Source organism: Plutella xylostella, chromosome 29 (assembly GCF_932276165.1).
Source record: "Plutella xylostella chromosome 29, ilPluXylo3.1, whole genome shotgun sequence".
In the NCBI taxonomy this organism is placed as follows: domain Eukaryota; kingdom Metazoa; phylum Arthropoda; class Insecta; order Lepidoptera; family Plutellidae; genus Plutella; species Plutella xylostella.
In genome coordinates, this window is record NC_064009.1 from 5,033,607 (window position 1) to 5,048,047 (window position 14,441).

General features: G+C 40.8%; 1 protein-coding gene across 3 annotated transcripts in view; it reads left to right on the top strand.

Annotated features, from left to right (window-relative positions):
* Positions 1-14,441, top strand: part of LOC105393473 (WW domain-binding protein 11) — a 51,043-nt gene that overhangs the window by 5,125 nt on the left and 31,477 nt on the right. For all 3 annotated transcript variants that reach the window (XM_038115432.2, XM_011565240.3, XM_011565241.3), the window contains exons 2-3: positions 2,153-2,365; positions 8,038-8,196. In XM_038115432.2, the coding sequence (XP_037971360.2) occupies positions 2,153-2,365; positions 8,038-8,196 (372 nt within the window). The remainder of the gene's footprint in view (positions 1-2,152; positions 2,366-8,037; positions 8,197-14,441) is intronic.

Sequence of the window (14,441 nt, forward strand, 5' to 3'; positions counted from 1 at the left end):
ATAGTTAAGTATAGATTTTTTACTGTAAGTTGGCATTAGTTTTCAATAGGTACGTATAGTCAGATAAAAATATCAGGATATCATTTAGATGCAGTTCCGTCTTAATGTGCTTATTATGATAAATAAACAGTGACAAACAAATTTAACACAAATACAAATTAATTTATCGATAACTTTTAATATTTTAGTATTACAGCATCACCTGTCATCGGTGCAAACGGTGAGGTCACGAATTCTATTCGGCGTAGAGCGTTGTCAATCAATGGGTCTGCCTCAGCCAAGCTTTGCTTTTGATTTGTGATGGTCGCTTTAATAACATCTTACCAGGCAGAGGCCAATAAACCACTAAAGGTACCTATTTATAAATGTAGCATCACCATGTGTTATTCAACTGAAAGATGCGCTTATGTAAACGTTAGTCTGGCTAGATATAGTTAGGTTCGCTAGTCGCATCAGTAGACACCGTTGATGGATTTCTCAATGCAATCGTAGAGGCACTTTCACTGGTCCCCCCGCGCCTCCGGGGACCCCCCGCTGTCGTCTCATCGCCGGCTCTTACGCAACAAGCCCTGCGCAAACGCAGACTGGTGAAGCGTTGCTGCTACTTAACGAAAAAACCTTGTTTAGCTTTTTAATTAAAATATTATTTGACCTTATAATGTGTCAATGCCAATATTGTCAGCAATGCAAGATATTGTTAGGAATATTAAATTATTCAATAAAAACAATGAATTTAATGATGTACGTATGTAAGGGTGTATTTTAAAATACACCCTTACTTAGCTCAATTAGGTAGGTACCTAACGTAGTAATCTATTAAAACACATTGCCTTAGTTTAGTGAGTCGAAAGGGAATAAAGAAAAATTTACTCCTTCCCCAAAATATACGTGACCAAAAAATTGTTTAAAGAATTGAATGATTATTTCAGGATTTTCACAAAGTCAAAGAACAAACTATGTTCATAATGACCACCTGGGTTACCTCACCCATGCCTCACCCTCTTTCGGCTGACAAATATCCTTTTTATAGCACCCTGTATTATTATTATTATGTAATTGTCTCTTCAGAAAAAGAAAGTCGCCTACCATTATGTGACCAAACGATTCGCTTCGATAATAAAGTCATTCAGTTATGTGTTTTCTAAATTTAATCACTATTTAGGTACGCTAATTTCATAACAAAATCTAAATTTATAGCAACGCTGAGGTTTTATGTATTCTACTTTGTTATGCTGTTCGTGGAATTGTACCAGGAAAATATGGTTTACATAATATAAAGTAGGCAGGGACGTGAAGTGAAGACATGCTAAGTGCACATTATAGGTATACGTATAATGTAATTAAGTATACACAGGGGGTACTAACCACGTCGTATGATACGGATGCACGTTCTTTGTGGGGAATACACACAAGTTATCAGATAAGATCTTTAAATTAAGCACTTATGTATAAGTAGAACTTATTTTATTTTAATTTTGCGTGTAAAATCTCGACACAAAGCAACTTGCAATGTGTGTATACTTTTAAGTTTGTTGTAGCGTGAAAACAAACTTTCTACAGAGAATATGGTCATAAAACTCATAAATCTGTCGATCGGCAGGGCTCTACTTTGATAGAATAAGATAATTTATGACAGAGATCTCTTGCGATCGGTTATTCGCTTTTTAAGAAAGTTTTGTTTTATGTGTCCGTTAAGGATTGATTTAAGTACCATGAATGCATTATGTATTGAATTTGGTATGAAGAGTGACATATGTGAAAGGAAATTCAGCAAAAGGTTTTAATTTGCTACTTTAGTCTGATGCAACATAAAGACTGTGATGTATGACAAAATGGGGTGCTCGGAAGGAGTTGCGAGTGACGTATCAACTGTAGTTTTGGCGCTCCCTGGGCGACAGACAACGAGAATCTGACTGCTTAATGCGTTCATCACGGTGGCAAATGCTATAAACTCCAGCTCAGGCAAGCACCGGACTGGCCTGCCTGTCCGGGCTTGCTTATATAGCATCTCATTGGTTTTAGACCACTATTTTATGCTCTATTCTATTCTGATAGGGTGCGAAGTTCCTGTATGTCGCTCTCTCGACTGGAACCTTTGTACATATCCCATATTGCTTTAGATCACAAAACTAATCTGGTTTTCCCTCCGCAGGCGTACAGACACCGCGGGTCCACATCCGTGCAGATCGCGCGCATCGTGGCCCTCACCGTGGTGGCGTCGTCCTTCATCCTGGGCTCGTTCATCCTGGCCTCCAGCTGGGTGTCCGCGAGGTCCTCCTGCCATCAGCTCGAGCAGCTCGATGCCATGCTAGAGAAGGAGCTGGCTCTCGAGGGCAGGGCCTACGGGAATGATGCGCTGTTGGCCGTAAGTGATTTGGGTTCTGTTTGCTGATTTTGTGCCATGACTATTTTAAGTGTTTTAAATCAGGTTGTTGTAGAAGATTTAATATACTAGTGGTGCACAGGTGTTTAAATGTGAATACAGGTACTAAATAATATCTTAAATAAAAAAATATGTGCGCAACAGTACCTTTGTGAATAGACCTCTGGGTGGCTTTTTTGGAAAAATTATACGGATTCCGTCGTAAACTGTATTGGATAACTGCAGATTTTTCAATACCGATCGTGGTCATGACGTAAATGCATTCTTATAATCTTAAGAATTTGCTTTCTGGATCTTTTCACGTAGGTATTCATTCCATGTTAATGACTGTGTGCGTTACCAGAGAATGGCAGTTTAAAATAAATAAATTCTTCTGTTCGTTTGTTATGTAGATTTTCAGTTTATTCAGCTTTGGTATAGTTGCACACTGTTGAAACAATCGAGGCTACATTGGTGCAAAAATAGGTTATGTATTCGATATCTTATGAAAAAGCTAATCAACGTTAAGTTTATCATTCCAAATAGCATGATTATTTAAATTTCAAGAATTAACTTAGGACTCAGCAAGCAGGATTATCTTATGGTTATGGATTTATGGTACCTTTATGTCGTATCTAACCCTCCTTTTGATAATATTGCATGGCTCGTGTTCATTAAATTGATTACGTAGATTACGCTGCAGCAAAAAAAAATGTGAATGTGAAAGAGGTGTTCGCATGTCGCTACCAATGAGCCGTTTTCCTTGACAGCTGTCAGTTGAGCTTTTGGGTAAGCCGATAGATGGCGTGAAAACGCAGTGTACCAACTGTCAAAAATTACATAGAGAGCAAAGAGTACTAAACTCAGAATAAGAACTCACTAGTTGTGATTAAATGTCGGGTGGTAGCGCGAGCCATCCTTCCGAGGCTCAGACTGCATGTGGCTTGGGATAGTGCTAAAGTATTCTGTGAATACGGCTTTCCGTCCAGTTAGTTTGGCATTCCGTTTTCGTAACTCTATCTTCAGATTGGCAAGGGACCATGATCCATAGTCCTTAGGCATTATTACAGTATAGCAGTCACTATCACAAGAGTCACTATCTCACAAGAGTCACTATCTCAAAAGAGTCACTATCTCAAGTGCACTAACTCTACAGTATCAAGGGAGGAGGAGCAGATAGCTCAACTACAACTCAATTAATACAGGAGAAACACAAGGAAACTGAGAAAACTTGAAAAGAACGGCTGTACGCACAATCGCACTGAACGCTGAAGCAACAGTGACATCGACATCATAGAGAAAATAATACTACAATTCTACCTACCTACGTCACATTCACATTTCGTTAGCCTCACAGAATAACATATATTGTGATCTGAGTGTGTTCTGAGGGTTTGAAAGTTGGTACAACCCCAGACAACGCCATCTATTTCTCCAAAAAGGAACTTTTTTTTTTTTTTAACAAACGCCTCATTGTTAAAACCATAGAAATTGTATGTTGTATTATCTTTAACCGGAAGGCACAACATATTTTGTAAAACACGCAGACCAAAGTGAATCAAATTTAGATTATTTAGCAAAATCTAAAAACCTAAATTCAATTGTTACGTAAACTTTTGTTTTGTAGGAAACTATTATGAACGCCATTGTAACCTTATGTTTACTCGTAATGGTAACCTACTTTTTACCATTACCTGTGAAATTTACGTTTATTTCGGTCACCAACACTGCCTGCTTCTTCGACATGGCTACGGGTTCGTGAAGTGATTGGATTGGATTCCCCTTCGGTGAATGGCAGTAAAGTTGTCGTACCAAATTTGTAGGTATAATTATAACCAAGCCCTTATAACGCAGCTAGACCCTTTATTACCATAAATACGCAGGTTGTACACATTTATATGCTGAACATACCTAACTCGGAATATTTATCCACATCAGCATTTTGAAACGTAGGCATAATGTTTAATCGCTATATCTACATTTACTGTATATTTGTATTTAAATAGATTGCACGAACATGTCCCACGTCGCAGTTAAAGAGCTCCATTGTCCTTGGCAGCGTCGTTCAACCACGACATTCACAGATTTCATAACACTCATTACATCCTCCTTCACGGGAAAAAAATACTAAATTTGTTGCCCAGAAAAGTCCATTATGTCGTTCATCTTTGAGCGCTCCGTCCTATGAGCATTATTTGTTTTATTATGTAACAACCGCGAGTATCTCTATGTTTTTCCTATGTATGTCTGTGGTTTGTATGTATCGCATGGTATAATTTAGTGTGGTTGTGTTGGTGTGATGTGTCAGTGTGTGGCTCTAGCGGAGAGCAGACCTGCTCACCTTGAATGTCCTCATCACAACATTACGCAAAGCACGGACCAAAACAGAGTCGTCTTTCACGAATGCACGCCGGTTCAAATTTGACCGTTTAGAACATTGCATGAATCGCCATATTCGCCAGCATGAGGAATACCTAATTTTTCTGACCCAGATCCAGTTTTTAGTTTCCTTGCTTCATCAGATTTGATATTAGCGTGTTCCGTGTTTTTTGGTTTGTTACGACTTGCATCATACCTTCATACCTCTTGGTTCTGAAAACGACTCTACAAAGACTTGCTTTGTCCGCTGTCTCAAGTTTAAATAAATACGTGCCAGATACTTGCTCACTGCCATTTTTTTAACATAAAGCCTTCATAAATTATACTGCACTGTACTTTATGTACTTCATTGTTTATTTTGAAGTACTTAAGTATTGTTTAATAATAGCTAATGCTTTGGTATCATAATTACTTATGTCCATTAATGTCATTATTGTGTAGAGCTAATAAGACTGAAAGCGATGGTAGTGCACTCGACCGGTGAGCGTCGCCGGTCAAAGGTCTCCAGTAATCTCGGCTTTATAATAAACTAGCTGGGCCCGCGAGCTTCGCTTCGCCTTAAAAAGTTTTCCCGTGGGAATTTCGGGATAAAAAGTAGCCTATGTTCTTTCTCAGGGTCTAGACCGTATGTATACCAAATTTCATTCAAATCCGTTCAGTAGTTTTGGCGTGAAAGAGTAACAGACAGACAGACAGACAGACAGACAGACAGACAGACAGACAGACAGACAGACACAGTTACTTTCGCATTTATAATATTAGTTAGGATGTGCCTAACTAGTGTTGCAATTTGTGTTATGACTTCTCGGCGAAAGTTGCCAGGTCGATGAACCCTGCCCTGGCGTATTATTCGACTGCATAAACTGACTGAATACACACGAGACTCACGCAATGAGTTTACGTTTCGAACTTCACGCATATTCGCCAACGCCAACACCTATTCGCCAACTACACTATACTATAACTACCTATTATGTAGAATTGTTATGTCCATGTCCTCTTTAACGATAGTATTAAGTAGGTACAGGAATTTTAAGGTGTACTTACTTACAAAATAATAAATTATCTTTGCTGTTTCTTCACCCGCATCCTGCCTGAGAGCAAACACACAATATTTAACATTTCAAAACCAACACTTTCTTTTACGACTAACGGGACATTATTTTCACCTCCATCTTCTGGCTTCAGGCTGGGTATTTGGTTGAACATGAAACGAATTTAGTATATTATGTTCTAAACTTAGTATTCAAACAAATAACAGACCAGACGCTTCTTTGTTGTCGATTTGGTCTAGTCTGTCATGTATTGGTGACCTTAAAAGTGTGTATCTTTATAAGGATCGTTCTGTCGAGCCACATAAAAGAGTGGAACTGCAGGCAGTGACTCAGTCGTATCGGCTCTATCTAAGCTAGTAATTTCATATAATATGTTTGTCCGTCGTTGTCGATGTGCTCATAAAGGTTATGGGTAACAAGTGATATATCATTAACTCATAATATTTTCGATTGGTCCAGGTATAATGGAATGTAAACATTTAAAGAAACATGAAAGTCCTTGAATCACACCGTGACCAATTGCATTGGAAATTAACACGTACTTGGCCTGATAAATGGTACAAAGAGCCGATTCGAATTGTCTGGCTGCGACTGTTCGGTGTTGATATCTTTATTCGTCGTTAAAATTCATTGCATTGGTTCCGATTATCATAACCTTTATGAGTGGGTTATTCCGAAATCACGGGTCTTTGTTTATAAGTTATTGTTTGTGTGCTATATGTAGTAGGTACATGTATGTAGATAATCCACGTGTGTTGGTGGCGGAAGTGGGCTATTTTCCACAATGGCCGTCTTGCAGCGCGGCGGCGGCTGCAGCGTCATCGTTGCCTAATTGACAGCTTCATGACAATATTACTATTCATCCTCTCTGCTCCACTGCTCTCCAACCGGATTGTATAATTTACCTTCTTGTGTTTCTGATCTACAATGATAGGCGTTTTGCTTTGAACGAAATCGGCCTCGTGGTTCTAGAAGGTTTTGTTTAGCAGTAGGTGGGTATGTAAAATGTAGCTCAGTAGATAATTTTAGATCGATATAATTATACTATCCATGTCATCATCTTCACAACCCATCACGTCCCTACTGCTAGGGCACGGGTCTCTTTCTCATGAAGGAAGGGTTTAGGCCAAGTCCACTACGCGGGCCTAGTGCGGATTGGTGGACCCCAACACAAGTAAGCTTGTGCTGAAAAGGGTTGTTGGGTAAGTGGTCAACCCGACTGTCAGAGGTTTTTAAGCTACACTGCTGCCGAAACAGCAACCTGGACGCGTTCAGATACCAACCACTTGAAATCGGTCAACAATCCAATGAGTGACCGTGCCACGTGTTGCTTTAAACTGCAATAATCAGTTACGATCACTGAAGCTTGCTCGACTACAGACGCTTCGGACTATCCATTTACTTTACATATTATTCACATATCATGGTAACATATTGAATCGTGAATAACGTTCAACTCAACATCGACGATAATTCTATTGTATGCTTGAGATGTGAGCTCTGCTGTGCATCAGTCGTATAATAGAACATGATTACATCAATATGAATAGGAAAAGATGTAACGTTTTTATCGCTCGCAAGCGGTTTAAGGCAAATCGTTCGCCGTACAGAGGCGCAATTTCCCTTCGATCACGCAACCGTCTGGTGGCAACGACAGGCGACAAATGCTGTTTAAATGTTTCGCAAATCTGGTAAAAGTTTAGTGGGTGGCGGCACAATGCGACAATGGCGAGACGTAATCGACGGTTTCCATCTGTTGCGGTCGCGCGCCGCCGCCGCCCCGCTCCGCTCCGCTGAGCACTGCCCGCCTCTCTCGCATTTCACGCTATCACATTATCACCATCTGTTCACTACATTATAAAGCATTACTAGAAGTCGCGTCTGTCACCTCTTCACCTTGCACCCGCGAAGGTTGGCACATTCTTCGGCGATGGCGCAAAGAGCACGGATAATTTTATTGTATTCGCCAACACTGTGACGTAGTGATTATCCTGTGAGAACTTCGCAAGTAACAATGACAATCCTCAATGTCGGTATCGCTAATAGCTTTGACTTACGTAATCTGCGTTGCAGTTAAACGATAGCGTTTTAGCGATGAGCACTTTAATGGTTTTCATATTGGTAATGGAGCGAGCAGTTGCGCAGTTAGGTAACATTTTGTATTTCAGCAGCGTGTTTCACGCTTCACCTTTGATGCTGAATCATTAGGCTAACAGTAGCGTACCTATGTTTGTGTTCCAGGACGAGCCGCTGCCCATCGGCAATGCGCACGCGCTGCGCTCCGCCCCACTGCCGCTGGAGACCGCACCGCCCCGCGCCCCCGCCCCCTCCCCCGCCAGCCAGGTCAAGGAGGACGCCCTGCACCAGGCAGAGTCCAAGCTTGACGAGGAAAAACTACAGGTAAATGAAGAACTCCTTTACTGAGCTTCCATCCATAATATGCCATGAAAGTTGGAGGGTCTTAACCTGCGAACAACCATTGACCGTCACAATTAGCCACCCGAATGCTCTACCTACATGGAGACTACAGACCTACGTAACGAGACGTAGACGATATTTTTTGGCTATACCGCCATAAAAACCATCAAGCGCAATATTTCGTGAACGTGTTAAGAATTGTTTAATTGCTCATTATGCAAGAACTTAAATTAGTGGAGAACAATAGTACTTACCTGCACCGTGCACCGTCAATTCGTCATCTATTACTAGGTATTAATTACTTACACGAAAACGTTAAAATAACCGAGGGAATTCGCGTTTGTGTAGATTGGTTACCTTCAGATAAAAGAGAAAGGAAAACACAAAGCTCATCAATGCCAGATGTTGCATTTCATAAAGACGTCCGAAACATGGCAGAACGGGCTCTTCAAAACAAATGTTGGTTCCGTAGCGCCGGCACACAGCTCCATCTGTAATTAACCGTTTACATTCATCTGTGCATGCGTGAAGACAACAAAACAAAAAATCTATTCAATGCAAAATGAGGATGTCCATTCTTGTGATAAACAATCACAATTGGCTACGTAATCGGCGATCGAGTTGCATCGATTGTGGCGTAGGTGTAGGGCAGTTCTTAGTGATGCAGTATTTATTTAGCGGTAGATTTCACTCGGGTATTAAAGTGCGATTAGTCTGTGACGTCACTGGGCGCTTTCACTGCGGCGGCTGGCACGACCGCTGCACCGAGAAAGCGAACCTCCGCTACTGTTCGTTCAGTATCATGTGTCCTTTCCACCGACATCCCCTCGAATCTTATTTCATGTTTGAAGTAAGACGGTAATCGCGTGAAGTTTTCTGGTTACATCGAGCAGCACTGGCCAACTTACGTTGAACGGTGCTTTATCACCATCTCGGGACATAAACTTACATGACGAATTGTATGAGCAATAAAACATGTGTCAGATGGTTGTGGCACAAGCTCGTTTGCTCGTAGATACACCTCATATTTTTATTTACTATCAATGAGTTATTTTATTACAATAGTATACTTAAATAAAGAATTAGTTACACGTATGATTAAAACAATCATTCTCATTCGCATCAAGTCATCAAGGGAACTTGCTGTTCGAGTCTTTTCTAGGTGTAGGATGTAAAGTATCTGCTTATCCTATGCATATTCATGAATTTAAAACATACATTTTAGAGACCGTTTGTAGTAATCCTAACTAATATTATAAATGCGAAAGTAACTGTGTCTGTCTGTCTGTCTGTCTGTCTGTCTGTCTGTCTGTTACTCTTTCACGCCAAAACTACTGAACGGATTTGAATGAAATTTGGTATACATACGGTCTAGACCCTGGGATGGAACATAGGCTACTTTTTATCCCGGAATTGCCACGGGAAAACTTTTTAAGGCGAAGCGAAGCGCGCGGGAACATCTAGTTTTATATAAGTTTGTTTACAATTCATACTTAATACGAAAGTCCTAAGAAATTATGTAAATGTGAAATGGAGTGTAGAAGCGTATTGTAAGCAAACGAACCACACAGTTTACACAAGCGATATTTGCAATATTCCGTACCTCGCCTCGTTTACCACTTGCCCGCTGAAATGTGTTTACGCACAACAATGCAGCGGCTTGTGGCCAGCTGAGTATCAAAAGGAAATATATGGAAGCAATAGGGAAATAAGAATATTTATTGTGTATGTATTTGTTTATTACTATTATGTATTACTTGTAGGAAATCGTAATGTAAACAGAAATGAAAAATGCTTAGTCATTTCAGGAGTATTTATGAAAAGTCAGATGACAAAGTATATTTAATTATCATCGCCATGTTAACTGCTTACAGTACAAGCATTACAAGCCATATCAATAATACTTAAGAATCATTTCACAGTCGAGTTCTATCTACATAAATCAATAGGTATGGAAAACTACTTTTATTTGCTGATATTATGCTGGACTTTATTTTATTGACGACCGAATGGCGTAGTGGTTAGTGACCTGACTACTGAGCCGATGGTCCCGGGTTCGATTCCCGGCTGGGGTAGATATTTGTTTAAACACAGATATTTGTGCTCGGGTCTTGGATGTGCCCGAAAAATGGCAATAAGCCCGCCACCTATTACATTGGGACTAACATAACACTCTGGCGAAAAGTGGATGCAGCAATGCACCTCTGCCTACCCCGCAAGGCAGTACATTAGTACAAGGCGTGAGTGCGTGTGTGTGTGTGTGTTTATTTTATTGGCACGAAAACATAACATATACTTATAACTAAGTTTTGTCATCGGGCTTGTCTCTTGATGCTCTTATTCACAAGATCATATCTGTGTACTTGTATTACTGTCGGTATACCCATTGCATAATAGCTACGTTTTACCTGAAAATAAAACGTTTATTAAACATACTTACCTTATTCAAAGCATAATATACATGAGAGTAGCGTACTTGACTTCCTGTCTGTACTAGCCGTCCGGAAACCGATCCATCGCGCCATCTTGAAGACCACGTGACTCGTCCATGCTTCCGCCACCACAAATAGGCAGATGATTTTATACTTTTTGAAATCATGCTCTCGTCATTGAGTCTTGAAATGTCACCAGGCAGAATTTAAAGTATTATGCTTTGAATAAGGTAAGTATGTTTAATAAACGTTTTATTTTCAGGTAAAACGTAGCTATTAAACTAACTTGACCGTTATTCAAAGCATAATATACATGAGAGACGTGTTTGTTATCGCCTGGTGGTGGTGGACTTATGATGCCAATGTGATCTGCTTAAATATTACAATTATAAGATGTAATGTTTATTATAGAGGGTACTAAGAGTAGGTAATAAGAATAATGCATTTTTATTAAATATGATGATGTTGTATTCGTAGTAGAGTTAAGTAAATTATCCTTTTATCATGCGTAATTTTATTGATTTATTATACAATCAGTACTTATGTACTAAAATTATACACACATTTATGTACCTATATAATCACTTTTCCTATTGATCTTATGTATTGATTAGCTTAATTACAGGTCAATCACTTATGTAGTATTTGTGGGAGTAAATAAAGAAGAGATCAGTGTCTGATTATTAGGCCTTCTAGTAATAATGTCACGGCAATAGAATTTTCTAAATGTATTAGCTGATTTCCAATTGCCTCTTTCGAGGATATCATCTAATGAGAAGTTTTCGACCCAGTTTTTAGAGACAACAGCTGATCTAAAGCTACCGGGGGTGCCACTTATGCCAGCCTCATGTAACAACTTTTTAATCCAGCCACTTATAACAGTGCGTGACGCAGCTTTTGCCTCTCCTGCGGTAGTCAGAAATAGGAAATCAGTTTTAACTAACTCCCTTCGGGGCCCAGATATCTTAATAAGGAGTTTTACCCAATGAACTGGATCTAATGATAAATTATTAGTATTTCTCATTAGTTTCCACCCAGACTGCTGATGTGTGGCATTGTCAGTTTTGGAACCGAAAACAGGTCTTAGGATTATAACATCTTGTTCTATGGTACAATACTCTGGTGAAATTTTGAGTAATGTTAAATCGTGTACACGACGCCCAGAGCAAAGCAGCAGAATAGCAGCTGTAAATTTCGACACTTCGTAAAGACTTCTTGGATTAGGATCTTTTTTACTTATATAGTTTGTTAAGACATCCACATCCCATATTGGAGGTTTTATTCTTTTTGGTTTAGCAAGAGCTATAGATTTTAGAACTTGTTTCACAAGTGTATGTGAACTAAGTTTAGTTTCGAGGTTGGGATTGCAAAAAGTGGACACTACCGATTTATGAACTAAAATGGTACTTAAAGATAATCCGTCAACCTGATGAAGGTCAGCTAGGAATCTTGCCAGTTGAGATCCAGATGGCTGAAAGGGACCTATGCCGTTCTTTGACGACCAGACCGTCCACCTTCTCCATGCAGGTTTGTATGTCCTCATGGTCGATTCTCGCCAACTCGAGGACAGTAACCTTTTTTGCGAGTCCGACCAGCCGGTCAGGTGTTGGTTCCACCCCCACATTTCCAGATTTCCAGTGTCATCTCCGATACTTTGGGAGGTGGAAGGCCGGTCGTCACGTCGACTAGGACATGGCTGAGATTCCTGACTGTGAACGGGGCTGCAGTTGCTCTGCTCTTCAGGTCTGGTCTCCAAAACACTTTGTCCCACCTTGGCACTACGATCAGGTATAGACCTTTGGCTGTATTCAGGTGACCTAGCACTTTGGGAATCAAATACGGAGGCGGAAACACCCAAGCTAGGGGATAGTCCCACATTCGACTCAAGGCATCGTGAAAGTATGCTTGTTGGTCTGACCTGTCGAGAGAGCAATAATTCTCCACTACATGTGCCGTTTGAGACGCAAACAGATCTACTGACGGAGTTCCCCACTTTTGGAATATTACCTGCGTTAATTGGGGTAACAGGCGCCACTCCGGTGGAGCCTTGTGGCGTGATAGGTGGTCGGCGTTTTGATTGTAATTGCCTGGAATGTGATAAATAGACATTTGGATGTTGTAATGGTCTATTAAATGGAATACCTTCATTGTCAGGTTCATTAACTGAGTAGACTTGGTCCCCCCCTCGTTGCGCAAGTAGGAGACTACCGTTTGGTTGTCGCACTGGATGAGTAGAGCCTTCGAGCTCAGGTGCCGACCATGACCTCGCAAGACGTTTAGTATGGCAATCATTTCTTTTTGGTTGCAGTGAAGGCTCTGTTCTGACAGAGTCCATGTGCTTTCCAAACTCTCGTGGTCTAACTTCGCTCCCCAGCCGATGTCGCTCGCATCCGTTGTTAGGTAATGCATAGGGAGAGACACATGTATTTGTGAAGTTTTCCTGCAGTTCTGTACCCACAATTTCAACTCTACAAGTACATTTTTTGGCAATGGGCGTGATTTTATTATTTGTAGCTTTAGCAGCGTGTTGACCTGTTTTTGAGTGGTTCGATAGTTTAGCCTCCCCCTCGGTATGACAAAACTGGCAAAATTCATAATGCCGACCACTTGCTGCAACTCTAAGACGGAAGCTTGGTCTTTGTTGATTATCGCATGAAGCTGGTTTTGTATTTTGCCTACTATTCTCTCGGGGAGATATTTTATATTGTTCCAGCTGTCCCAAATAATTCCCAGAAACTCCAGAGCTTTCTGAGGTTTTAGAATTGATTTTTGTTTGTTGATATTCCAACCCAGATTTTCCAGCAGTTTTACAGTTTTGGTCACATGGTCCAGCAAGATGTCTCGGTTCTGGTGCACCAAGTAGAAATCGTCCAGATATACCAGTATGCGGACACCTTCTTCGCGGAGCCTCTGTGCGATCCAATTGGATATGGATGCAAAAGTTTTCGGGGCTGAACTGAGACCGAACGGTAGGCACGTCATTTCCATAAGTTTTTTCTTGTAAATTAGGCGTAAAAACCGACGATGACCTCGAGCTACCTTCAGATGGAAGTATGCCTGGTGGAAATCTATTTTTGCCATCCAATCTTGTGACTGGAGGAAGTCTGGCACACGATGAATGTTTATAAGACGAAATTTTTGTACCATAACGAATTTGTTGAGACTTTTTAAATTGAATATTGGTCTTGACGTGCCGTCGCTTTTCGGTCTCAGAAAAATCGTCGAAATGAAACTGGGGGACGGTGCTACCACCCTCAAGACACCTTGCTGCATCATTGTGTTTATTACCTGAGACATTTCTACTGAGGGTAATGTTATGTTGCTGCGATGGTTTGGCATGCACAACGGCGGCTTGGTTACGAATGGGATACGGTAACCTCTGATTATGTTGAGAATGTAGGGCGGTGCCCCGAGCAGTTCCCAGTTGTGGTAGTAGCGACCCAGTTGGCCGGCACGGAATATTCTGGCAGAGTCAGTATTTTCGTTTATGTTGTGCTCTACTATCCCGGTGGGAAGTGGGAGAGCGCTTCCTTGATCCTCTGTGTGCCGTACCTCTTCCTCTGAAACCTGAAACCTTACCTCCTCGTCCCCGAAAATTACCATTTGATTGTTTAGAACGGCCATGATCAACCTGCTTGTAGTTTGGTTTCACAGGTTTTCTGGTAGAAAAGTCCTGTGTTGAGGTTCCAGGATCGGCCTGCGGAGCAGAAGTACTGCGATCCTTTTGTTTTGTCCAGAAAACGCTCTTTATGCCTCCTGCTTTTTCAAGGACAGCACTGAATTTCTCGGTATCGA